Genomic DNA, 27927 nt, shown 5'->3' on the forward strand with positions numbered 1-27927 from the left:
ATTTTTATTATTTTTGCTTATTTATTAATAGAGACAGAGAGAAATTGAAAAGAGAGGGGGGAGGGAGGAAAGGAGAGAGAGAGACAGACCTGCATCATTGCCTTACTACTCATGAAGTTATGCTCTGTATCACTGAGCAGTGTCGCCAGCCCAATTTTCTATTTTTTTCTAGCAAAGGGGAGCTGGGACATGCACAGAGAAAGGCAGTATAGCACGGCTCTACCATCCATGAATGCCAATGGCTCTACCATCTCCAGGTGCCAATGGCTAAAGTCCAAGACCTCATACTGCCACACCCCCCCCACAACCCCCCCATGTTACTCCTGTGCTCTGAACTTCCCAGTGGCTTCCCTTGATTCAAAGGAAGAACAAACCCTTAAGGTCGCCTCCCAAGCTTCTTGGTGTGGTATGGTTCCTTTCCCTCCCGCTCTACCCCTCCCCATGGTGCCCTGTGCTGTCCCCTGAATTTACCAGGCCTACTCCTGATGCAGGGTCTTCTCCCCAGTGTATATAATCTTTTACCTCGCCCAGGCCTCTGGCCAAACATCACCTGATCAGGAAGGTCTTCCCTAGCTCCTATCTAAAATGGAATCTCAGAGTATGGCACATAGCTCACCCAATAGGCCACACGCCTTACCTCAGGTGAAGCCCTAGGTTTGAGCCACAAACACTGGGGCACTGGGCGAAGTCTCATGGATGGAGGAACAGTGCTGTAGCATCTTCCCCTCTGTCACTCCCTCTCTCACTATCTGAAAAGTTTTAAATGAAACAATCATCCCAGGAGGTCGGGCAGTGGTACACCACTGAAGTGTACACATCACCAAGTCATGTGCCTTCAAAGATGTGGCTGCAAAGCTCTGGTCCCTGCCTTCAGGGAGCTGCAGGGAGGAAGCTTCCAGAATGGTGAGGCAGTGCTGTCTATAGCAGAGTCTCTCTATCTCTCCTTATCATCCTTCCCTCTCCATTTCTGGAAAAAAAAAAATTTTTTTTTTGGCCTCCAGTGTTATCACTGGGGCTTGCTACCAGCACTATGAAATCTACTGCTCCTGGCAGCCAATTTTTTTTCTCCATTTTTATTGGATAGGGCAGAGATGAATTAAGGAGGGGGAGATAGAAAGGGGGAGAAGAGAGAGACACTTGCAGGCTTCGCTGCTTATGAAGCATCCCCTTTGCAGGTGGAGAATGGAGGGCTCAAACCAGGATCTTTGCAGGAGTCCTTGCACTTAGTACTGTGTGCACTTAATTCAGTGCACCACTGCCCACCCCCCCACCCCACCCCCCAAAAAAAAAACACACTTAAGGAAAAAACACACACACACCAGTAGCACTGGGATAGTACATACAGAAAGTCCCAGAGCAGACAAAATAATAATAAAATAATTCCCACCCACTATCTGCTATCTGCTTGTCCTTCAGAGCACTCACCACACATGACATTTGTTCATACTCATGGTCTGTGCTCCACTAGTGACAGTTAGCTCCCTTGGGCTACTTGCTATCCCTCTGAAAACTTGTTAAATATTTGCTAACAACAAAAACAACCCCTCCCTTCTTATTGGTTAATTAAGAGGAACTAAAGGGATAATTTGAGTTATTTATTTTTGTTGTTGTTGTTGTTCTAATAATAATTATAGTGAATAGCAACCACAAGACACTAAAAAATTTGACATAAGAATGACAGACAAGTAGCACAGCAGGCCAATTAGTAAGATTCCAGAACCCAGTGTCCTTTTAGAGCAGCCTCACAGATACAAAGCCTTTTCTAACTGCTCTCATTTGACCCCTTTAGGGGTCATTATTTGGTGATGAGCACAGCTGTCTTCTCAGAACTCTCCACATTTATGGAAAATGCTGGTGATTTATTCATGTCTTAGAACATGAATAAATGAAAGTTCACTGAAACAGATTCATCTTTTTATTCAAAGCCTATTCCTTATTAAAAAGTTTGGCAACTCTCATTTGGACTTGTAGTCTTAAACAAGAAAATCTTGTTAGCAAGTTTTACTTACTAATGAGGTCTTACACTTGAGACTTCGGGAGAAAATATAGTGCTCAAGCTTGTTTTCATGCAAAACCTAATGGAACTTCACAGTTCTCATTTTCGGAAAAACACCAAGAAGTCTAACCTCCATTCTTCAGGCAACTATCAGTTCAAAATTTGAAAAGGCAAAACCTGCAAGCTAATGCTAAGGTTTTGGTTCAAAAATGCATAATGCTCTCCTACATTCTTGGTGATTGCAGCTTCAGGCTGCTAAAAATAGTCCTTCTCAGAGGGAAGAAATATGTAAGAAATGCAAGAATCTGACTCTGAAGCGAGCACTTGCACCTGAATCTCATCTCCTCAAACTGTGTGTTCTTAGGCAAATCATCTCTCTTTCCTCAGGCTCCTCTCTTCCAGAAAGTCGAGGACAACTTCACACATCCCCTGGAGACAGATGGTGCATGGGCAATGTTGAGCACAGAGTCCAGCACATACCTAAGTGCTCAATGAACGGTGGCTGGTATCACTCCATGAGCAACTGTCTACAGAAGCCCATTCGCACCATCAGCACTTCCAATTGTAATTCACAAAAATAATTCTTTCATGGGGGCCTGGCTGTCATTCACCCAGTTGAGCACACAAGTTACCATGCACAAGGGCCTGGGTTCAAGTCCCACCTACAGGAGGGAAGCTTCATGAGCAGTGAAGTAGTGCTGCAGGTGTCTCTCTTTCTCTCCCCATCTCTGCCTCCCTTTCAATTTCTCTCTGTCCCGTAAAAAAAAAAAAATCATTATTTTAAAATAACATTTGAAAATACAGAAAAGTATAAGTTAGAAAAACCTCCTACCAGGGGGCCAGAGAGTAGTGCACCTGGTTAAGCGCACATAATATGCAGCCCAAGGACCTGCACAAGGATCCAGGTTTGAACCCCTCCACTTGCAGGGGGGGGTCACTTCACAAATGGTGAAGCAGGTCTGCAGGTGTCTTTCTCTCCCTATCTTCCCCTCCCCTCTCAATTTTTCTCTGTCTTATCCAGTAGAAAAGATGGCTGCCAGGATAGCAGATTGCAGGCACCGAGGCCCAGCAATAACCCTGGAGGCAAATAAATAAATAAATAAATAGAAACACCTCCTACCAGTATTGTAAATAAAACCTCCCTTTAATTAGAGGAGTGGTGCAAACTGCAGATCATTTTTTTATTGATAACTTTGAAATAGTGACCTCTACTGGCCAATAGTAAATGTAAGACTGTCCAACCAGCTCTCCAGGACTGAGCAAGGATTGCGTCCCTCCACCAGGCTTGGTCCCTATCCTTGGAACAAATGCCAGGTGCTGCATTACAAGGGACAGAAGTTGTCCCAAAGGTTACCATGATGTAATTGGGATGTTAACAAAATTAAAGGCCAGCCTTTCCATTTGCTCATCTGCCCAGAAGATTCTCTTTCTTTCTTTCTTTCTTTCTCCCCCCCCACAAAGCCCGTGGTTGCCTATTTTTAAAATGTCATAATTGCATGCAAATGTTACAGCCGAAAAACAACACGAGGGGCATTAAAAATCAATCTTCCATGTAAGCCTCAGATTTTCCAGCATGAAGATCCAAAAGCAGAAGTGGTGACAAATGTGTAGAAACCAGAGTGAAAAAGTCAGAATGCATCATTAAGAATATTACAACAAAAGTGTGTGTGTGGGGGTGGGGGGGAATCTTTGGGAACACATGTCTGATTCAGCTGAGGTCAACAGCCAACTACAAAGAAGGCTTTAGAAAATTCTGCAAACTTCTTACAGATATGACCCAGAAATTCAATTAGAAAGCAGCCACAACTTTTTTTTTTTTAAGGCAGAAACATGTCAGATGGAAGAAGCTGCCTGGAGTGGCCAGGGATGTGGCTCAGCAAACAGAGCACAGGACTTGCAAGCGTATGACATCGGGGTTTACTCTTTACTCTGCAGCAGTGTTTTTGTCTCTCTTGTAAAATAAATACCTCTTCAAAAAAAAAATCTTTTTTAAAGAGTCTACTGGCTGAATATTTAGACATGAGATACAGGCCCACCTCTGAAGGTGCGAAATAAAAAAGAGCCTGCAAACTGGCTGACACATGGCTATGTAGTTTGGTTTGGCATGCACTACATTTATTTATTTTATTTATTTTAGAGACAAAGAAGGCAGAAAAAAGTAGAGAAAGAGACCGCAGCATTGTGCCTTCCTTTGTTGTGGTGGGGGCCAAGCTTAAACCTGAGTCGCCCACCGGGCTATTTTACTGGCCCCATAATTTTTTAACTTCTTGCCAACACTTATAAAATGGATATTTGGGGGCTGGAGAGACAGCATAATGGCTATTTAAAAGACTTTCAGGGGTCTGGCAGTAGCACAGCGGGTTAAGCCACATGGCACAAAGCACAAGGACCAGCTTAAGGATCCCAGTTTGAGCCCCCGCTCCCCATCTGTAGGGGGGTCACTTCACAAGCAGTGAAGCAGATCTTTCTCCCCCTCTCTGCCTCCCCTCCTCTTTCAATTTCTCTTTGTCCTATCCAACAACAGCAATAACAACAATAATAATGACAATAACAAGGGCAACAGAATGGGAAAAATGGAAATGGCCTCAAGGAGCAGTGGATTCATAGTGCAGGCACTGAGTCCCAGCGATAACCATGGAGGCAGGGGGAAAAAAAATTCAAGCAGTGAAGCAGGTCTGCAAATGTCTGTCTTCCCCGTCTCTCTCCATTTCTCTCTGTCCTATCCAACAACATCAATAACAATAATATTAATCATCACAACAATGATAAAACAAGAGCAACAAAAAGGGGGAAAAAATAGCCTCCAGGAGCAGTGGATTCCTGGTGTAGGCACCCAGCCCAGCAATAATCCTGGAGGTAAAAAAAGTTTCAACCTAAAGTTCTGAAGTCCCAAGTTATGCCGTCCCCAATACAGGGCTTGAACCTGGGTCCTTATACATTGTAATGTGTGTGTTAAGCTAGGTGTGCCACCACCTGGGCCCTATTTTATTTTATTAGATTCATTTATTTAATGACAGAGAAAGACCACTACGCCCAACCCAGCTCTGGCTTATGGTGGTGTAGGGGACTGAACCAGGGACCTGGGAGTCTCAGGCTTGAGAAGTCTGTTTGCATAACCATTATGCTATCTCCCCCACCCTACATTAAGTGTTGAAAAGGTACAAAGTAGGGCCAGAGGAATAGCTCACCAGAGTGAGGTCCATACCTTGCCATGTGCACAACCCAAGTTTAAACCCTGGCTACACAGGATCCACTATGGGAACAAGGCAGTGCTGTGCTGTCTTTCAGTGTCTGTCTAGCTGAACGAAAAAGCGGTCCAGGAGTGATAACGGAGGAGTCTCCCCTTGTTCGCCCTCCAAAAAGGGGGGGGGGGGCTAAAGTAGTAAAATTATTTAGTCTTTCTTCTTATCGAGCTTTTTAAAAAAGATTTAATAGGGAGTCCGGCTGTAGCGCAGTGGGTTAAGCGCAGGTGGCGCAAAGCACAAGGACCGGCATAAGGATCCCGGTTCGAACCCCGGCTCCCCACCTGCAGGGGAGTCGCTTCACAGGCGGTGAAGCAGGTCTGCAGGTGTCTATCTTTCTCTCCCCCTCTCTGTCTTCCCCTCCGCTCTCCATTTCTCTCTGTCCTATCCAACAACGACAACAACAATAATAACTACAACAATAAAACAACAAGGGCAACAAAAGGGAATAAATAAATAAAATAAAATAAAATAAAAAAAAAAAAAGATTTAATAGAGGGAGTCGGGCTGTAGCGCAGCGGGTTAAGCGCAGGTGGCGCAAAGCACAAGGACCGGCATAAGGATCCCAGTTCGAACCCCGGCTCCCCACCTGCAGGGGAGTCGCTTCACAGGCGGTGAAGCAGGTCTGCAGGTATATATCTTTCTCTCCTCCTCTCTGTCTTCCCCTCCTCTCTCCATTTCTCTCTGTCCTATCCAACAACGACAACAATAATAACTACAACAATAAAACAACAAGGGCAACAAAAGGGAATAAATAAATAAAATATTAAAAAAAATTAATAGAACAGGAAAAAAATGAGGGGAGGAGAGACACTTGCTGCACTGCTCCACCACTTGTGAAATGTCTCTCCTGCGGGTGGAAGCTGGGGACTTGAACCCAGGTCCTTGAGCATAGTAATGTGTGTACCCAACTGGGTGCACCATTGCCTGGCCCCCTCCTCCCTTTATATCTGAACAAGTTGGGCTGGGGACTGAGAAGATAGTGCAGTGGTTATGCAAAGAACCTTCCATGCTTGAGGCTCTGAGCTCCCAAGTTCAATAGTCAATACCACCATAAATAAGAGCTAAGCAGTGCTCTAGTTAAAATAATAATTAGTAATAGTTATAATAATAATGAAACGAAAAGGTTGCCTGGTGTGGTGAAGGTCTGGGAATAACAAGAAGTATATACTTTTTTTCTCTTGTCATCATAGAGGGCTTCACTTTTTGTTTGTTTGTTTGTTTCCATGGTTATCGCTGGGGCTCAGTGCCCGCACTATGAACCCACTGCTCCTGGCAGCCATTTTTTCCATTTTGTTTTTTGCTGTTGGATAGGACAGCGAGAAATTAAGAGGAGGGGAGGCAGAGGTGGAGCAAAAGATAGACATTTGCAGACCTGCTCCACCGCTTGAGAATCGACCCCCAACCCTCCACAGGTGGGGAGCTGGGGGCTTGAACCAGGATACTGGTACCTTCACTTTGCACTACGTGTGCTTAAACCAGTGCACCACTGCCCCTCCCTATTTTTTTTTTTTTTTTTTTGTCTCCAGGGCTATCACTGGGACTCAGTGGCAGCACTACAAATTCATTGCTCCTGGTGTTTGTGGTTTTTTTTTTTTTTTTTTTTTTCCATTTTATTGGATAGGACAGAGAAAAACTCAGGGAAGGGGGATAGAGGAAAGAGAAAAGATAAGACACCTGCAGACCTGCTTCATCACTTGTGAATTGACTCCCCCCCACCTGTGAGAAGCCGGGGGCTCGAACCCAGATCCTTGCACAGGTCCTTGTGCTTAATATTATATGCACCATTGCCCAACCCTGAGGGCTTCACTTCTCCAATAATTTGACTTTTTCAAATTACGGAAGCACCAAACCTTCCATAAATAAATCCTCCAGCAGATCTTTGGATTGTCTTTCTGTTGGTAGACTTACTTTATTTTCCCTCCAGCTCATTCTTTAACTTCTCATACTTCCTCAGTTTTCTTCCATTTTACTTCTCATTTCAGAGGCCAGGGGTGGTGGCACTCCTAGTTAAGGGCACACATTACAGTGAGCAAGGACCTGGGTTCAAGCCCCTGGTTACCACCTGCAGGGGGAAGCTTCACAAGCGGTGAAAGAGTACTGCAGGTTACCTTTCTCCTTCTCCCCCCTTTCCCTCTGTTTCTATCCAAAATAAATAAAATTGAAAAAAATCTCATTTTAGTGGAAATCCTTAAGATTATAGTTTCAGTGTCTTAAGTTGACAGAACACTGTTGAATTTGGAGTTTTCTTCCAGTTGCTTTACTAGGCACTAGTGGTGAAGTCATTTCTGTCTTCTCATTATGTTTGATGGTCCATGAGGGACAGGGGGCCGGGGGTGGGGGGGGGGTATGGGCAGGGGAAGAACCCAAAGAACCAAAACTTCCTTCAGGGCTGTAGGGGCCCAAGCTCAAAGCTGGGTCCTGCACAAGGCCAAGCAGCACACTATCCAACATCTGCTTCACCAGCCCGTAGCTATTTCCTTCTGACCATCTTCCAACCTCCTTCTTCCCCACGCCTACTCTGCAGGTAAATCTATGCACTGGCTCTTTAATGCGATTCTATTTTCTTAGAATTTTGGCGGCCATTTTTCAAATGTATAATGTGTGTGTGTGTGTGTGGCTTCTATTACATATTTGTCATTTCTAGTTTTCTAATAAATTAGAATTTCATTTTAAAGTTATTTAACACAGTAATGACAACTTGTAAAATCAGTCTGATAAGTCATATATTTGGATCCCCCGTGGGTCTCCTCTATCGCTTGTTGCTTTGCGGCTTCATGTATGTTGTTTTGTCTTTTCCTGGCTATTTTTAATTGTGTGCAGACATTATATTTGGAAACTTATTTGTAGACTGGAGGCCTAGAAGTTGTTTTCCTCCAGAGAAGACTATGATAGCTTCTCTGGGGACCGAGAAACATTGGCAGAGATTACTGTAATTCAGTTTAATGAGGGTTCCAGCTCAACTACACCTTTTGCAATCTACTTGTCCTTTTAGAGCACAGTCCTTCTGAATTCCAACCCAAAGCAAGGGGACTTAAAAACCCCTTTGCAGGTTCTGAATTTATTTATTGAGTTTTATCATTTATTGGATAAACAGAGAAATTGAGAGGGAAGGGAAGAGGGAGCATGCACTTATAGCCCTGCTTCACTACTTGTGAAGCTTTCCCCCTGCAGGTGGAGACCAGGGAAGGGGGGGGGGGGAATTGAACCTAGGTCCTTGTGCCTAGTAACACATATGCTCAATGAAATGTGCCACTGCCTGGCCCCTAAATCATGAATTTTGTGCCTTGTTTTGGGAGGTTCTGGGAACCACTGCACCCTTCCATCTGTGCAGATCAACAAAAGTAAGTGCTTAGAAGTTATGCCAGCAGAGCAGAGCATTGTCCTCAACCTTACTAGGTTACTGGATAGCTCATGTCTTTCAATCAGGGATTTGGCCAGCATTCTCTAGGTCTGTCTCCCTCTCGCTCACCCTCTATCTGAAAAGGGTTCTCTAAGGAGTATATGGAAAGACCAAACACCCTGTAAAAAGTTTTGCCAGGAAGCTGGGTGGTAGCACAGTGGGTTAAGTGCGCACATGGCACAAAGCTCAAGAATGGGCACAAGGATCCCAGTTCGAGCCCATAGCTCCCCACCCTCAGGGGATCGCTTCACAAGCGGTGAAGCAGGTCTCTTTCTCTCCTGTCTTCCCCTCTTCTCTGGATTTCTCTCTGTCCTATCCAACAACAACAGCTATGACAACAATAACAACTACAATAAGCGCAACGTGGGCAACAAAATGGGAAAAACGGCCTCCAGGAGCAGTGGATTTGTAGTGCAGGTACTGAGCCCCAGTGATAACCCTGGAGGGGAAAAAATAAAAGTTTTGCCAGAAAAGCAAGCAGAGGAAACAAGAGGAGGAACACGACAGTGTAAAAGAACTTGAGCTACAACCGCAAGATTAACACAAGAAAGACTGAATTTTCTCTCAGCACTCCAACAGTATCTATGTGATCTAGCCATACCTTCCAACTTGCCACAAATCAGCAGATGGAAGAACTCTCTACCTCACAGCAAGTGGCAGTCAGCACGCTTCAGACACTCACCCCAAAAACGCTGCACATGAGATAGTCCACTGAGCAGTGTCACCATCCTCTGGGTACTTCATCGTGCGTCCCACCAGACTAAAGCAGAAACTCTGGAGGTGGGGCTCAGTAACATGTTTCGACAAGCCTTCAGTGACTCTGATGCATGCTACATCGGATAACTCTGATTAAAAATAAACACTTCTCAGTGTGATGCTCAGAACACTGCCTAGCATCTGTGACAAGCTACATCTCTTGGGAACCAGCCCAAACCTCCTAGAGCAGGATCTGCGCTCAAGTCCAGAGTTTGCACCTCTCACAAGCACTCCGTGATTTTCATCTCTTCAAATTTCCAATGCTACTGCATTCAATTATAAACTCTCCGAGTATCAGAGCTGTCTTGTTCAGGCTGACTTATTTCCAACAGCTGGGCCTGGTACACTCAGTAAATGTCCAGCCAGCTCTGCACCCACTGGCACATCAGTAAATCGGCTACCAAGGTTGTTGAGGACTAAAGGGGGTATGTGCTTGTCTATCCCCTTGGGACCCTCAGAACAATAGTGATTCTGCATAAAAAAAAGTTATAAAAAAAGTTGAGGTAGTATATGGTGTTTGAATGTCTTGCAGTAAAGTTTAGACTAAAGAAAGCTGACAGGCATAACTTCGCCTGAGAACGATGGTCAGTCCAGAAGTATTATCTTAGCAAGGAAAGAAACTTCTATTAAAGAGGTGGCTTTCAGCACATACATCATGAGGAAGGCAGTCAAGATAACAGACTTTCAGAACTTGGGCCCCTTTGAGTTACCACCCACCCAACTGGTCCAGTGAACAGTAAAAGTTGACGTCTATGCAGTTAAACCCTCAGCTGAGAGATAGCTCACTCAATAGCATGTACCTTATGAAAAAGTTAAACTTCAGGCTTGAGAAGCAGACTCTGAGACTGAAATGAAATGGCTAAGAAAATATATGCACACCAGAAATTAAATAACTCATCTGCCTAGAGGTAAACATATTCAACTAATAATCCCATTTTTTAAATTGATTTATTTTTCTACCCAATTTAGTTCCATGATATACAAAAGGATATAAACAGTTTATCATATGTATATATATACAGGAAAACATACTAAAAGATTACAAAAAAAAAAAATTACCAGGGAGCAAATTATCAAAGCAACAATTTGCTTCTTACTCATGTCCACTCAACTATACATGGTTTATTCTAGAACAGTCTCCTAGTTCTCCAGGGAAGCAGTTACATGGATTCATACTTTCCATGAAAGTCAAGCAAACACTGGAAGGCCTGATATAACTCTATTTTGTACTAACAGTCAGAGAAAAACTTTTAAAAAGCACTATAATTTCCAATAGCATCAGTGAGCTGATAGTCAGGATGTGACTTCTGTATACAAGCGAAGCAGCTCTACCTAATAACAGGTGACCGGGGCACGCCCTGGGACCACAGCCGGTGTGCAGATGGTCAACATGAAATGTGAAAAGGGACAATCCAGATCAGGAGAAGCAGTTTCCAACTTTCTAACAGGTACATACTGTAGAACCAGTACTTTGCATACAGCGTTTTGAAAGAGGGATAAAAACCTCAGAAACTTTCACACTGGTCACCACTTACATCAAGTATACAGAAAATGCTAACAACTGAAAGAAGACATTTTATCCAAGGAAGTCAGTCATCCCAGGGTCAGTCTCAGGAATCCGATTTGTTTAACAGAAGCAGAGGCAAAGAATATTTCTCCCTCCCCCCCCAAATACCAAAAATATGAAGTTCAGTGGTTTTAAAAACATGGCCTCCGTTAACAGGCCTCCGTCAACCTTGTCATAATTTTCTGGTCACCTGGTCATCTGGAAGTAACTACACCTTATTTGAAATTCAACTTTCATACTTAAGAAAGAGATCAACTCCACTTTAGACATTTAAAAAAGTTAACAGTCATCGATAGCCTGAATAATACTCAAAAACACTTGACACTTAAAAAGCCAGCAGGATCCATTTATAATTTAGCGTGAGTTCGTTGGAAAGGCAACAAGTAAAATACAGAAAGAATATACCAAGTAAATCAGACAAGTGGTAGACATCACACATTAAAGATTCATATACAACATGGTGCTAACTTTAAAGAAAAAAAGGGGGAGACATTAATGGGAAAAAAGATAACAGAATGACAGAGGAGTATGTTAGTCTGAAGCTAGCCTTGTAGAATTTTCAATCCTCTATCTGTAAAGAAATTCATCTCAGAAATTATATTTCTTCATTCACTTTTAGAATATACAACATAAGTCCTTCTGAGTACAATAATCCCTCTCATGTTTTGGTTTCACTTGCTATTTGATGACTAAGTTGTTTCTGGCTGTAAAAATGTTCCTAACGTACTTTAATTAGTCAGTGAATACAGTAGAGGTTGTACCCTCTGGGAAGCCAAACAAGTTTCACAAAATAATTTGATCTAATGAAGATGAGGGGAAGGGTGGGGGGAGGAAAATTTCCTGGTTTTTCATGTAAAACTTTTTCTCTCACTTGAAAAGCCCTGCAGTCACTTAATGTTTTGTTCCAGAAAAAGAAAGCAAAACTACTTTGGAAAATATCCATGTACTCATTGTTTACTAGCATGATACAAAATATATCCATAGATTGGTCAACTGTCGTTTGAAAACCAAATGGGAATATTCAATCTTGTAACTTAAGAACTGAATTTTTCCACATTCCTTTATACAGAGTTAGCATCTGTAAATTGAGACTTTTTTTGGACAATCATGCAAATTTAATTTGTCCCTGGGAACAAAAACACAACCTAACGGATTAACAAAATATGTCCTATAGACATTTTTTTTTTCTGTGAAATTTTCTCCACTGTTACCATTTTTATCCTTCAGTGAACAGAAACTATTCTCCAAAAGTGTGCGTACTTTTGAGTTTACAGAGAGCTAAACACTGAGAACAATTAAGAAGGTATAGAGTCAAGTTGTTTTACGCTCTGAACTGGCTCTCCTCTTTCAAAAGTAAACTAAAAAAAAAAAAAAATTATAGTTATTATTATGTGTTATAAGTTAGAGACATTTCTGCTGCCATAGATGCTTCTGTCAAATTGAATAAAGATTTTATTATACCACACACAAAAAACGCAATCGGTACAGAGAAGGCAGTTTTCGGTTATTCCGTTGAGAATTTCTTTCCATGATTTCTCCCATTAAAGTATAGTTTTCAAAGCAACCACCACGACAAAGGAAGCATCTAATTAGTCCATTTTCTTCTGATCCAAGAATGCTGAACATTTACTGTCCCATCTGTAGTTGTATCAGCAGTGTAATGAACACAGTTTATATTACTTAACTATTCTTTGAACTCCAAGAACTGTTGAAGTCTTTTCTGATGTTCTGCAGATGCTTGCACAGCACTAAATGAAACATAAATTCAAAGCATAAGCTTTATTTTACATTAAGCATATTAAGTGAACCACAGAGTACAGAGTCAATATTTTTCAAAACAATTAAAAATGAATAGAAATCTTCACTTATTTAGTACTCCTGGGAAAAAAGTTGGATTAAAAAAAAAAAAAAAAACCTTAATCTAATGAGGGCTTGTATTCAGTAATGACATGCGTCTACCTTCTAAAAGACCAAAGTTAATTAAGACTGACACGTGAAGGCCTCGATTTTAACCTGCTCTGTTGTGGAACCTGCTGTGCAGAGTTCCAGGCCTTGCAGTAGATTTTCTGGATTTTATTATTTTATTTAAACCAGATTCCAGCATTATCTTTGAGTGGTAGAATATTTGAATTGCCTTTAATATAAAATCCTTTAAACTAAAATGTTTAGTTAAAACACAATAGACTTCACTAATCACTTTCAAAAGGTAAAAGCTTGGTGGTTTAGATTTACTTTTCCCTTTGAACCTAAGTTATGTCTCGGATGGGAAATTGAGTTCTTCCCTCATCCTCAACCCCACAAAAATACACAACCAAATTAGGATAAATATATACTGAGACCAGTATAAAAGTACCTTTTAAACTTCGAGGGCAAAAATGGGAGACAATAAGAGTCTGCTTTCCTCTTTGTTGAACACATCACCAAGTGATAAAAATCCAATACCAAACAATAACACTCAGAAGTTATAACACAGTGGAAGGCTACCACTCCCAAACACCCTTATATATTGATCCACCTGCTTTCTTAACCGTGTGGGGCCGCTCTCTAACTGAACCACTGCAAGTATTTTACCACACAGATTCCCTCTAGGTGCTAGCATTCTTGGATATATTATCTTTCTTTTCTTTTCCTCCGGGGTTATTGCTGGGGCTCCGTGCGCTTAACCCTCTATGCTACTGCCTGACCCTATGTATATATATACTTCTCACAGCTAGGGCTGCACTGGAGTGCCTTGTGCCTGCACAATTCCACCACTTCTGGTAGATTTGGTTTTGTTTGTTTTCCTTTCAGACAGATGGTGAGAGAGAGAGAGAGAGAGAGAGAGGGAGGGAGGGAGAAAGGGAGAAAGGGAAGGAGGGAGGGAGGGAGGGAGGGAGGAAAGAAGGAAGGAAGGAAGGAAGGAAGGAAGGAAGGGAGGGAGGAAAGGAGGGAGGGAGAGAGGGAGGGAGGAAGGGAGGAAGGGAGGGAGGGAGGGAGGGAGGGAGGGAGGGAAGTCACCACATCACTGATCCACCGCTTGGGAAGCTTCCCCCTTTGTGTGGTACTCCACATAGTGGCCAGGGGTTCAAGCCAAGTCCTCATGCATGATCAAGTGTTCACTCTACCAAGTGAGCCAGCTCCCAGTCCCTGTGCCTAGTGCCCCTCACATTTTAATAAATGATAGGCTGGGAAACCAATAAATCAAATTTGCCTAAATTAAGGTAAATAGGTGTGAATTGAATCTGGGTGTTTCCAGTGAGCTACTAGTCTCTTTTAATTTTCACACTCCATGAGTGTGCTTTACTTCTGCCTGGCTCTCAGGAATGGCACTCTGGCGAATAAATTAATTGTCAAACAGTAATATCAGTTGCTATCATAATTGATAATGCATAGCACAGATTTCATATCTGTCCAATCCAATTTTACCTCTCAACAGCAAATGGAATAAAGGGGGACGGATACATTAGCCTCTCACAGCAGGCTAATCTGTGTTTGAAAGGTTCAAAGGTTAGGGAGACAACACAGCCTTCTGATTTAGATTGTAAACACTACAGGTCCAACTGCAGGGTCAGAAAGACTGGAGTTCAAATACTGGTCTTCCAACTCACTACCTGCATAATCTTAGTCAAGTTACTTATGTAAATCATTAGAAAGTAAAAGACTCTGGGGTGGGTTGGGGGTGGGGTTCAGGTCCTGAAACATGATGACAAGAGGACCTAGTGAGGGTTGTATTGTTATGTGGAAAACTGGGAAATGTTATCCATATACAAACTATCATATTTATTGTATACTGTAAAACATAAATTCCACAATAAAGGAATTTTAAAAAGCATTAGATAACCTGCCAGCAATCATAGATAATCAATGACACAGACACAAACCCAAATGTTAACTCCAACTCTTGTATTCTTTCCCTAGCTGCATAAAATAGTCTCTACCAACCCCACTGATCTAAGTGTATTCATAAACTATCTTTCTTCTCAGAGGAAAAAAAAGTCATCTATATATCTCCCTTTATTTCCCTCTTTTTCTCTCTTCCTCCGTCCCCTCCTCCCTCTTCTTCTTACCACAGCATGAATCAGCTCTGACTTATGGTAGTGCAGGGGATTGAATCTGGGATTTGGAAGCCTCTGGCTTAACTGGCTCTTTACATAACCCTATGCTATCTCCCTTGCCCTATAGCTTCCTTTCTTACCTAGGATATCCCTACTTATTTTTCTCTCTCTTTTCCCTCTCCCATCAGTATACACCATACCTATTTCATTGACCAAATTCACCAACTTGTACTTTCTGAAGGCAAGCTGTCAGTACATGCAGTAGGGGCAGTCTAGTGTACAGGAAAGAAGATGGGGTCTTGAAAGCAAGGAGAGCTGAGTTGAGGTTTATATCTAAGACTTCTACATTACGCTGTTTGTGATATAACACTACCAAACTTTAAGTTCTTGACTTGTTTGAGTCATAGTTTTCCTCCCTATAGAAATTATAATACTCTATGGGGGGGGGGGGCTGGGTGGTAGCACAGTGGATTAAGCACACATGGCGCCAAGTGCAAAGGGCCTGCGTAAGGATCCCAGTTCGAGCCCCCAGCTCCCCACCTGCAGGGGGTTGCTTCGCAAGCAGTGAAGCATGTCTGCAGTTGTCTGTCTTTCTTTCCTCCTCTCTACCTTCCCCTCCTCTCTCGGTTTCTCTCTGTCCTACCCAACAACAACAGCTATGACAACAATAATAATAACAACTGCAACAACAAGGTAACAAAATGGTAAATAATAGCCTCCAGGAGCAGTAGATTTGACCGAGCCCCAGCGATAACCCTGAAGGTAAAAAGAAAAAAAGAAAAAAAATCATACTCTACTTCACAGGTTCCATGAGAAATGAAGAGAGAAAAAAATCCCATATAAGATATGTTACAAGTATTATCTAGAAAAGTAATATTCAAGAGGGCTTTTTACAATGATGGGGAAAAAAATTACTATCTTTATTTCTTAATTAAACAGAGACAGTGAAAAATCGAGAGAGAAGAGGATGATAGAGAGGGAGAGAGACAGAGAGAGAGACACCTGCAAGACTGCTTCACCACTCGCGAAGCTTTCCCCCTGCAGGTAAGGACTAGGGGCTTGAACCCTGGGTGCACAGGACATGTGCGCCACCACCTGGCCCCCAGTGATGGAAATGTTTTTTTTTTTTTTTTTTCCCAGAAGTAGAGAGGGTAGGTGGAGATAGGGAGAGGAGGAGGAAATGTTTATACCAATAGTAGTTAACATAGCAGTCACTCGTCACATGTCGTTACTATGACAAGTGTGACAAACTGGATTTTTAATTTTACTTTACCGAAATTTAAACAGCCATACAGTTATTGTGTTAAAGGGTGCAGAAGCACATTATACAGAGAAGGCACTCAATGAAGAGAGTTTGTTTGTTTAAAACAAGGGGATAAAGCTTGTAAGGATAGAAAGCTACTTCATTCGCTCACAAAGACGAGAAATGATCCATAAAAACTTGTTACTGTTGCTGCCCTAGCACCATGGATGTCAGAGGAAATACTCCGCTGTTTATAAAGGCAGGTGGTATGATGAAGCTCTAAATTGTTTGTGGATTTCAGAGTAAAAAGCCCAGCAATCTCTCCTGACATTTAATATTTAGTTATAATTACAATAAACACAGTTTACCTAATAAACTAGTCTCCCTTATCCTGTCTCGTGAGATTATTTCTTGAGAAGAGAGCAACAAACATCAATGAAACAAAACAAACAGGTTTAGCATTTGTAGGGTTCTTTCTGAGAAGATGAGGAGGAGTTAGTAGTTTTCCAGAGTGATTCAAAAAAACACTAAGAGCTCATTTATGAAATATTCTGTAGATAATAAATATGCTAACTAAAATAAATGACTTTTTATAGGTCTTAGATAATACTATGTTTGGGGCATGGCACTCAGTATTTTGCTTATTTCTCCCTTAAGGATGTGTTAGTTAAAATATATATATATATCACACTTGTTTTCTTTTAAACTTTCTAATTCTCTTTTGTCAATTTCAAAGGCCCTAAGATTTATATTATAGGCCAACATTTTAGATATAAACAGTAAGTCTAGTCACTTCCAGTACTCATCAGAGTCTCATAAGAACACTTTCAACTTGTGAGCCTTTATAGTTCCATTTGTCAGCAGAACTCCTGAGAGTGAAGTATTACTATAAGTCAAAACATATAAACTTACTTTAGATGTTCACCAAATGTAGTAGTTATTCGATAGATGGCAGTTTTCAGTGATGCTCTAAACGCAAATCTCAATGTTTTATAAGAAGTGTCGACAAGACTTCCTGATATCCGAGGCGGCTTACTGGAAGCATGAGGAAGCTTGAAGTGCTTGTCAACTGCCTAGACCAAACAGGAAGGGAGAAATTATAATTATGTGTGTGTGCACGTATATATGCATACATACACACATATAATTATATATATATGTATATATATGTATATATATACACACACACACTGGTTCAAACTATCAAAAATATCAGCTTAGTTCAAAGGATTAAGATTTTATTTCACCTAGAGAGAGATAGATTCATTTATTTAAAAGCGTAGTCAAATTCCTTTCAGGTTCTGTCATTTGAGCATCAGTCCTTTGAGCTGTTACCAAGGACAAGTACAGACCTGTTCTCTAAAACACCTAAGTCAAACCTTGAAAATCAAAGGCAGGGTGTAAGATAAAGATATCCTACTCTGCTTATGACAGGCGGTGAAGCAGGTCTGCAGGTGTTTCTCTTTCTCGCCTCCTCTGTCTTCCCCTCCTCTCTCCATTTCTCTGTCCTATCCAATAACCATGACATCAATAATAACTACTACAATAAATCAACAAGGGCAACAAACGGGAATAAATAAATAAATATAAAATTTTTTTTAAAGATTAAGGAATAATTTTTAAATTTTCTATTTTTTGTCAAATGACAAAACAATACTTCCTATATACCAAGTAAAACATCTAGAACTATATTTTTAATTTAGTAGAAAATGTAAATTTTCATATGTGGATTGCATTATGCTTCTATTGAACAAATTGACAATCACTATTTAACGCACTGGAAATGTTCACTGTGGGCAGAAAAATATTAAATTTTGAACTAGCAATTGTATTCACTGAAAGCTACAAAGCCGCACATACAGACGTATCTACTTTGTCTTGAAAGGTGATGCAATACTACTGCTCTTTGCAAATCAGTCTGTCTTTTTACCACAATTGGGAATCACTGATGAGTAATGATGAAATAATTCCTAAGATATTCAAATGACAAACTGTTTCAAGACAATGGAAACGTAAACCATTATGGTTCCATCCCCAGTATATTGTGGACTTAAAAACATTTGGGGTTGGGGGAGGAGGGCTGGCAAGATAGCTTATCTGGATAGGGCACAAGAGCCAGGCTCGCGTCTAACACTCAGCTCACCAGGGGGCCATTTCAGTGCTCTAGTATCCTTCCCTTTTTCCCTCTACCTGAAAAAGTCGGCTTAGTGCAATGAAGCCCGGACAATGATAAATTAATTAATTAAAAAGGACTCTGGTGTCCAACCTTTTGTGTATAATGCTCTCGCAGAAAGACAAAAATACATTGTGGGGACCGGACTGTGGCACACCCAATTGAGCACACATGTTACAAAGTACAAGGGCCCAGGTTCAAGCCCCTGGTCCCCACCTCCAGAGGGAAACCTTCACAGTGAAGCAGTGCTGTGGGTGTCTCTCTTACTCCCTAGATGGTCACTCCCTCTATCTCTATCCAATAAATGAGCGAAAGACAAAGTAGAACTCAACAAGCCAATACCTATTCACCATCCATTGATGGAAGGAATAAAAAACCACCATGAACTCAGTATTAAAGTTTTCAAATGAACCTACATTTTAACTAACTAATACAGCATGAAAAACAGCTTCAAATGCCAGGCACAAACTGTCGGGCTGGCAGCAATGTCTGGGTGGACTCACCAATCCCTTGTAATAATTGTTGCTTGGCCTGCGAGTGGAACAACTGCTCTAGCATATCCATTGCTCCACTCTTTGACCTCTGAGTGGTTGTAAGACTGAAAGGCTCTCCTTTCCTTTCACATACAGTGCTTGATGATTCACAGGGAAATGGCTGGTGTTACTGATATGGAAAAGTCAAACAAAGGAGCAGAATAGTTCCATACAATTGTCTCTTAGTAACGTCCAGATGCCTGCACTGTACACTTGCCTTCATTTACAGAGATACTTAGAACTCACACGTTACTCAGAGCAAGTATCCCTTTTAGGTCAATGGAGATAAAATGGAATATAACCGAGTCACACCATATCCTGGCCCCTGCCTCTTCTCAAAACCAAAACCTTGGGGCCATTATAATCAACCCACTACACGAGAACTATCACTCAATTCTGATCCCTAAATCCTAACTCCACTGAATCAAACATGAAGCAACCCAGCAGCCATCCAAGGAGCTGTTTTCTGCCAAGTATCAAGTCAGAGATTAGAGATGAGACAAGGTCTCAGGCTATAGTAGAGACAAAAAAAGAGAAACGGACAATTAAAGTACAGTTTTAACAGTGTTGAGATGTGGGTTACAGAGCAGAGGCAGACAAAAAAAGAAAAAATCTGTTAAAGGCAAAAGAGGGGCAAGAAAAGGCATCAATTATAAAGTTAAAGAAAAAAAAAAAAAGAAAAAAGATGCTCTCTGCCAAGTGGGGAGCTTTAACATGTCAACATTTTTCAGTGGCATTGAATTAATTGAACGTGTTACCAGAAGTGAATTGGATGTGCACCGAGTGCCAGTGCCAGGCTACATCAACTCCCAAGTTGACCATTACGTGACCTTCCTGAGGTGGCAGGACGGTGCCTTGTGAAAAGCATTGTGTAGACGGGCAAACTCTGTGTGAAAACAGCTTCTTATTCCTGACTGGACAATCCTAAGGGTTAATTCGTCAACAGCACCACACTGCCAGCAGGTCGAAAACCTAACTCTGACTCACCTGGGAGAGAGTCAACTTGGGGACTAACACCTGTGTCATCCTCGGTGCTTATAGTTTATGTTCTAATTAACTTTGCCTTAGGCCACACTAGCCTCTAGTGGATTTCTATTTCCTGAGAGCCTAAGAATTCAAGTCAGGTATCAGAGGGAAGGCCAAATATTCTCGGTTTTGATTCAGGTCTTCTAGGGTTACCTTAACACTCAGTCGAGGCTTCTAAATAAGATAGGATCATATTCCACAGTGTATACATACCACAGCCTTCCTGGCCATTCATCTGTTGTAGGATGCCTGGGCTGCTTCCAGGTTTTGACTATAGCAAGTTGTGCTGCTGTGAACATCCACAACTTTTCAGATGGGTGTGTTTGGATCCTTGGGATGTGTGCAGTCAGAGGGTAGGTCCATTTCTAGCCCAAGAGTTCAGACTGCTTTCTATAGGGGTTGACCCAATTTACATTCCCACCAGCAGGGCAGGAGAGTTTCTTTGCCCCCACAACCTCTCCAGCATTTGTGAAGTGGTATCTCACTGTTGTCTTTATTTGCATTTCTCTGACAATGACATGAAGCATTTTTTCATGTCTTTTGGGCTTTGGTATATCTTCTTTGGTGAATATTCTGCTCATATCCTATCCCCACTGCTTTTTAAATCATAATACTTTCAGTGCTACTTGACTTTTAAATTATGCTTTCTATGATTAAATTTTAAAAAGAACGGGGAAAAAAGATCTATCTGGGAGAAGAAAACAGAACCACATTGTTTTTTTTAAGTTTTTAAAAATATTTATTTATTCCCTTGTTTTATTGTTGTAGATTATTATTGCTATTGTTGATATTGTCATTGTTGGATAAGACAGAGAGAAATGGAGAGAGGAGGAGAAGACAGAGAGGGGGAGAGAAAGATAGACACTTGCAGACCTGCTTCACCACCTGTAAAGCGACTCCCTGCAGGTGGGAAGCTGGGGGCTCGAACTGGGATCCTTATGCCGGTCCTTGCACTTTTCGCTACCACCCAACTCCCAGAACCACATTGTTATGAGAGCATATGGCTCATGGGAAGAATAGAACAGCTGGAGTTAGCTGAATGAGAAATCTGTTAAGAAGCAGGAGGGGGCAGGTGGTGGCACACCCAGCTGAGCACACACATTACCATGTATAAGGACCCAAGTTCAAGCCTCTGCTCCCTGACTACAGGGGAGCTCACGAGTGGTGAGGCAGGTCTGCAGATTTCAATCTTTCTTTCTTCCTTTCTAATTCCTCCTCCCCTCTCAATTTCTCTCTGTCTTATCAAATAAAATAGAAAGGGGGGGAAACAAATGGGGCCACCAAGAGCAGTGAATCTGTAGTACTAGTACCAAGCACCAACAATAATCCTAGTGGGAATTTAAAAGAAAAAAGAGTTGGTGTATTGCACCAAAGTAAAAGACTCTGGGGCGGAAGGGAGGGTTCAGGTCCTGGAATATGATGGCAGAGGAGGACCTAGTGGGGATGAATTGTTATGTGGAAATATTATGCTGTACAAGCTATTGTATTTCACTGTTGACTGTAAACCATTAATCCCCCAATAAGGAAATTTTTTAAAAAGTATAGTAATAATTAAGGACAGTAATACCAACGATCTGAAATGAGGTGAAGGCAGAAAATAAAGGCAAAAGGATGGGTAGGGTGGGTGGGTAGTAGATACAGGACTGACCTTTAGAGTTTTGCCATGTGGGTAAAAACAAAGAATGTGGGAAGAATTTGAAGAAATTAATAGTAAAATGTTGTAACGATAAGATTTAAAGTGGCCAGGAAAAAGACATGTACACACACTTCTAGGAAGCTGAAAGATTTAAAAAAAAAAAACACACTAAATCACATGGAAATATTAAGAACAAAGAGAGTATAGAGGAAAGGCAAGGGCATGAAAGGGATGCCTTGGAGAATGTGCTCTTGCAGAGGCTCACAGATCTATGAGTCATATCCAGGGGGTGTGAGGGGCCAGGGAGGTGGCTCAGTGCTACAGCTGCGGCTTACAAGCATGAGGCCCTGGGTTTGATCCCCAACACCCTATGTAACAGAGCAGTGTTCTGGTCACTCACTCATTTAAAAAACAGAAAAACTATTAAAAAAAATTCAGGGGGGATGAACTTTGGGATAAAAACTGCACATCTGGGAGTCAGGCTGTAGCACAGCGGGTTAAGCGCACGTGGCGCCAAACGCAAGGACCGGCGCAAGGATCCCAGTTCAAGCCCCCGGCTCCCCACCTGCAGGGGCGTTGCTTCACAAGCAGTGAAGCAGGTCTGCAGGTGTCTATCTTTCTCTCCCCCTCTCTGTCTTCCCCTCCTCTCTCCATTTCTCTGTCCTATCCAACAATGACGACACCAACAACAACAATAACTACAGCAATAAAAAAAAACAAGGGCAACAAAAGGGAATAAATAAATAATTTTTTTTTTTTTAAAAAGAAAAAAAAACTGCACATCTGTCTTCAAAGCTCTTTTTTTTTTTTTTTTTTTGCCTCCAGTTGCTGGGGCTCAGTATCGGCACTATGAATCCACTGCTCTGCTCCTGGTGGCTATTTTTCCCCTCCATTTTATTTGATAGGACAAAGAGGACAAGGGGAGACAGAGAAGGAGCAAGCTGCAGACCTGCTTCACCACTTGTGAATCGCCCTTGCTACAGGTAGGGGCAGGAGCTTGAGCCTCGGTTCTCGTGCATAGTACTATATATGCAGTGCCCCACCACCCACCCCTCGAAAATTCAGTGCTTAGTGAATGTGAGCAGCAAGTCTCGATAGCCTTAGCAGTCCCTGTGACCTTCTCACCAACAAAGACCACCAGGACCCTGTATTACAGTACTACTGAACTTATCTGGAAGTTCTGGTAATCCTACCACTCCTTCATAATGATGACAATTATTATATAGAGTCTTTTGCATAACACTTATGCTGTCTCCTCTGCCCACTGAGGATTTTGTTTTATGCATTAAAATACATTTTTCTCAGGAAAATTCCATGAGCTACATCAGACTGCCAAAGGGATTCCCAGGGCTGGGGGAGATAGCATAATGTTTCTGGAAACAGACTCTCATACCTGAGGCTCTGAAGTCCCAAGTTCAATCCCCTACACCACCATAAATCAGAGCTGAGCGGTGCTCTGGTTAAGAAAAAAAAAAAAAAAAAGTAGTCCAGGAGGTGGCACAGTGGATAAAGCATCGGACTCTCAAGCATGAGGTCCTAAGTTGAATCCATGGCAGCACATGTGCCACAGTGATGTCTGGTTCTTTCTCTCTCTCCTCCTATCTTTCTCATAAATACATAAAAAAAAAAAAATCTTTTAAAAAAAATTCCAAAGGGATTTCTAGCCTCAAAACAATTCAGGACTGTGGTTCAGAGGATGTAATAACTGGACTTTCGTGCAGTGCAAGTAGAGGAACCCAGAGACCATGAGGCCCAGGCAACAGTTACAAGTTCAGGCAGCAGAGTCTATGGAACAGTGGTAAAGAGCAGGAAGCCAAAGAAGTCAGTGTGCAGCCAGGGTGGGCACAGCCGTCCATGTGGACAATGCACAGGTGCTGCATCAACCTCAGGCTGTGGAGTGAAGGAGGAAAGACTGGGGGACAGTTTGAAAAATCTGATGCCTGTGGGTATGACCAAGAAACTAGGTGTGGTGTGACGGTAGGAAAGGACAGAGGCCACAGGTCTCACAACAGGGGCTGTGCAGGTAGTGTTTATACTCAGAAGCCAAACACCAAATTGACTGTCCTATTCTCTTCTTTTACCTCTCCCTCAAAATCCATGCCTGCCCTTCAAAAGTACTCGCCGTTCCAACCACCCTATTTCAAAGTAGAGAGAGCCTGGTGGTTTTCTGTTTGTTTGTTTTTTGACATCTGTGATTCTTATCTTCCGAATCAAAAGTATGAGTAACTGTAACCAAACAGACGGAATTCTTTCCTTATCCTATCTACTCATAATCGACTGTAAAAACAAAACTGAATTTTGGATGGCGTGGGAAACGAAAACAAAGTAATTTGGGTGCAGAGTAAGTCTATGCTACAAAGATAGTTCATTGAGTAGGGCAATGTTTGAGCCCTGGCAGCAGATGGGAGGTGCTATAGCACTGAGGAAACTCCAGTCTCTGAATGAAAAAGAGGCCTAGAACAGTGAGTCACAAGTGTGTGAGGCCCTGGTCCTGCTGGGATTGGTGGTGGGTTCCAGAAGGTAACTCATGCTGGTACCATGCATGAGGACCGAGGTTCGTGGCCCTGGGCACCACATGGGAACACCTGCACAGGGAAAGTTTCTTGACTACTGAAACAGTAGTGTCTCTACTTTTCTGTCTCTTCCTCTCTGTCTCTCATTCCCTATCTAGAAAGAAAAGATTAAAAAAAGATCATGGGGCCATGCAGGCAAAAACCCTGGAGGCAAAAAAAAAAACAAAAAAACAGAAAAGGATACCTCTAATGATCCGGGAGATGGTGCAGTGGCTAAGGCAATAGACTCTCAATTCCCGGCAGCACATGTACCAGAGTGATGTCTGGTTCTTTCTCTCTCTATCTTTCTCATTAATAAATAAATAAATAATTTTAAAAGAACAGGATACCTCTTCTTCAGAAGAAGAAGGATACCTCTAATATAAGGTCATGAGATCAAGTCAATTTCAACTACTAATGAAATAGAGTGAAAAATTTTAAAGAGCATTACATAGTAAAAGGTGAGTGCTATTCTAAGAATCTTTTTCTGTTACACATACACATTCTGAGTCTAATGTAAATGAACATGCCACAGGCCAGGCCATTTGTTCTGCTTTCTGTCTTAACTCTTTTTCAGCCACCAGGCTCCAGATGCTACCATGATGCCAACCTGACTTCCCTGGGCAGACGACCCCTCCAATGTGTCCTGGAGCCCTGCCTCCCAGACCCCTGCCCCACTAGGGAAAAGAGACAGGCTGGGAATATGGATCGACCCATCAATACCCATGTTCAGTGGGGAAGCAATTACAGAAGCCAGACCTTCCACCTTCTGCATCCTATAGTGACCCTGGGCCCATGCTCCCAGAGGGATAAAGAAGGAAAGTTTTCAAGGGAGGGGACTGGCTACAGAGTTTTGCTGGTGGGAATTGTGTGAAATTGCACCACTCTTATGCTATGGCCTTGTCAATATTTCCATCTTATAGAAAAAAAGAAACATTATTTCTGAAAATAAGTCCTAGATGGGGAGGAGGGGGACCAACAGGACAAGATGGTAGGTGCTTCAGAGCTTGTTTGGAGGTTCTAGCAGAGGAGTACAGCTACTCAGACATCCAAAGATTGGTCCGTCTATTTGGGGAAGGTCATCCTCTAAAGCCTAACACGCAGCTTCGGGAGGGACACATGTGGAGGAGTGAGGGAAGAAGGAGACACCCGCCTGGCCAGCAAGATCAGCTGCATCAACACTGGCGATCATTGGGGTGAGTGGTGTCTCAGTCAGAATGCCCTCACATCCGGTATACCCCGGAAAGAGTAAGATTTCGATCTGCCCTTGGGCATACTGCATTAGCAACTACCTGGAATTAACTCAGGTTAAAGTTCCAGTGCTACTACCTACAAGACCTATGTGTAGGTAGTGAAACAGTCCACCAGTGGCACATCCAGGAAAGTGTACACATTGCAATATACAAGGACCCCAGTTCAAACCCCCCCCCCCAGCAAGGGGTAAGAGGTTGATGAGTGGTGGAGCAAGCTGCAGGTGTCTTTCTTTCTCTCATTCTCATTAACACTTCTTCCCTCTCAATTTCTGTCTCTACCGAAATAGACAGAAAAGAGAGAAAGATAACCCACCACAGCAGCAAGCCTGCCTTATCTGAAAGTAGAGTTCAATAATGTTCTTTAATTATTTCACAACATAGTTACAAGGATCAAAAAATAAGCATATAAACAATGAAGGAGTGAGAGACAGACCAGCAGGTAGAGTGCACACAGCACGGAGTATGAGACCCCGGGCTCCATCCCCAGCACTACATGAAAACAGGGGCCAGCGCCCGCGGGAGCTCCACGAATGTCCAGGAGTCTACTAGTGCCTCTCGTTCTTTCCTTCTCTCTAAAGATGCAGAATTTGAACAGTCCGAGGCTGTTCAAGTTACTTGGGTCATATGAATCAGTCTGTAAACTGTAAGGCATTTAACATTATTTTATTTTGTTTTTGAAATTTTTCAATCTTTATTCATTAGCTAGATACAGCCAGAATGAGAGGGGAAGGAGAGAGAGAGAGAAAGAGAGAGAGAGAGAGAGAGAGAGAGAGAAAGAGAGAGAGAGATGTTCAACACTGCTTCACCACTTAACAAAGCTTTTCCCCAGCAGGTGGGGGAGGGGGGCTTGAACCCAGGTCCTTGTGCATTGCAACATGGGCACTCAACCAGGTGTGCTACCACCAGGCCCCATTATTTTATTTTTATAAATGCATAGCCAGAGTAATTTACAAAAAACAAAAACGAAAAAAGTACCAAAGATATGTCCAAATCCTGATAATACCAATTTGTATAATGTTGCTACTGTTGTTGTTACAAGTTCTGGGAAAAAAAAAAAAATACTAGAAAATTACTTCTTTAGAGAAAGATAGCTAGGAAAAGAGTATAAATAATGAAACATACCCCATGTCTGGCTCAAGTAATACACACACACACACACACACACACACACGAAAATGGACACAAAGACTCAAAGGAGACCAGACAGTGGAGAACCGTTAAGTGCACGTATTACCACACACAATGACCCAGGTTCGAGTCCCCCACTCCCCACCTGCAGGGGATACTTCATGAATAGTAAAGCAGGCCTGTAAGTGTCTATCTTTCTCTCTCCCTCCCTTCTCAATATCTCTCTATTCTATTCAATTAGAGAAAAAAAATTATGGCTCTCTTTGACCCTGACTGTAACCCTCTTCGTCTCTCTTCCCTTTCTCTCTCTCCGGGAACTAACATGTGAACACTTTTCAGTCCTGTTTTTTTCCCCCCTCTACCTCTCTCTCTTTCCCTAACATGTTTTGTTTTCAAGAAAAGTTTAATTTACCTGAATAAAAAAAAAAAAAGAAAAATTATGGCTGCTGGGAGTGGTAGGTTCACACTGCCATCATTAAGCCCCAGTGATAACCCTGGTGACAAGAAAGAAAGAAAGGAAGGAAGGAAGAAAGGGGTTTTGGGAGTCCAGCAGTAGCACAGCAGGTTGAGCACACGTGGTGGGAAGCTCTGTCTTCCCCTCTGTCTTCCCCTCCTCTTTCTCTCTGTCCTAGCCAACAACAATGACATCAATAACAACAACAAAAATAAAAAACGACAACAAGAGGGAAAATAAATTTTAAAAAAATGATAAATTCACTAAAATATTATTTAAAAGACTCAAAAGATAATGATAGCTAAGATTTCAAGGAGGTGATAATGAGAAGTGTGCTTGGACAGTGAAGTATGCTTTCTCATCATAACAAATTGTGCTAAAAACCCAAACATACGCCAATAAACAGAATTCCAGTATCTTAAAAATCTGTTCAATACCACAGGCATAGCATACAGATTTTGTATACTTTCTATTACATTATTACTTATAAATGAAGGTTTCTATCATCGGTCAGTTGCAATTCTCTAGGGGTGAGGGCAATACCACTATTTTAACAATAAACTTGCTTTCTGTTACTCAATAGATACGGTGTGTTAATAAACAAACTGGAAAGCCTGAGGGCCTATGACCTCTCCCTCCCACACCTTATGTTGCCTACCTCTTGCAGTGTCAACAAAGTATTAAGAATAGCTGGTAGTGTCGTCTGAACAACTCCAAATCTATCTTCTGTAAATGATGCTGCTACTAAGTGAGACAACCCTTAGGATAAATGAAAAGAAAGTTACAAGTGGATTAAAATTAGGCAAGATTACATGTTATACATCTATTTGAGAAAAGGCTGGTATTTTGAAGATATAAACTTTTAAATAAAAAAGAGAAGGGGTAGGGAGTCGGGTGGTAGTGCAGTGGGCTAAGCACATGTGGCATGAAG

General features: G+C 42.0%; 1 protein-coding gene across 1 annotated transcript in view; it reads right to left on the reverse strand.

Moving 5' to 3' along the window:
* Positions 1-10328: 10328 nt before the first annotated feature.
* The window catches only part of NDC1 (NDC1 transmembrane nucleoporin), a 53298-nt gene continuing 35699 nt past the window's right edge, over positions 10329-27927 (reverse strand). Inside the window, exons 16-18 of the mRNA XM_007534193.3 lie at positions 27655-27755; positions 17154-17314; positions 10329-12712 (exon numbers count right to left, since the gene is read on the reverse strand). Coding sequence (XP_007534255.2) covers positions 12649-12712; positions 17154-17314; positions 27655-27755 — 326 coding nt within the window. The 3' untranslated portion in view covers positions 10329-12648. The remainder of the gene's footprint in view (positions 12713-17153; positions 17315-27654; positions 27756-27927) is intronic.

This window comes from Erinaceus europaeus, chromosome 13 (genome assembly GCF_950295315.1).
Source record: "Erinaceus europaeus chromosome 13, mEriEur2.1, whole genome shotgun sequence".
Taxonomy (NCBI): domain Eukaryota; kingdom Metazoa; phylum Chordata; class Mammalia; order Eulipotyphla; family Erinaceidae; genus Erinaceus; species Erinaceus europaeus.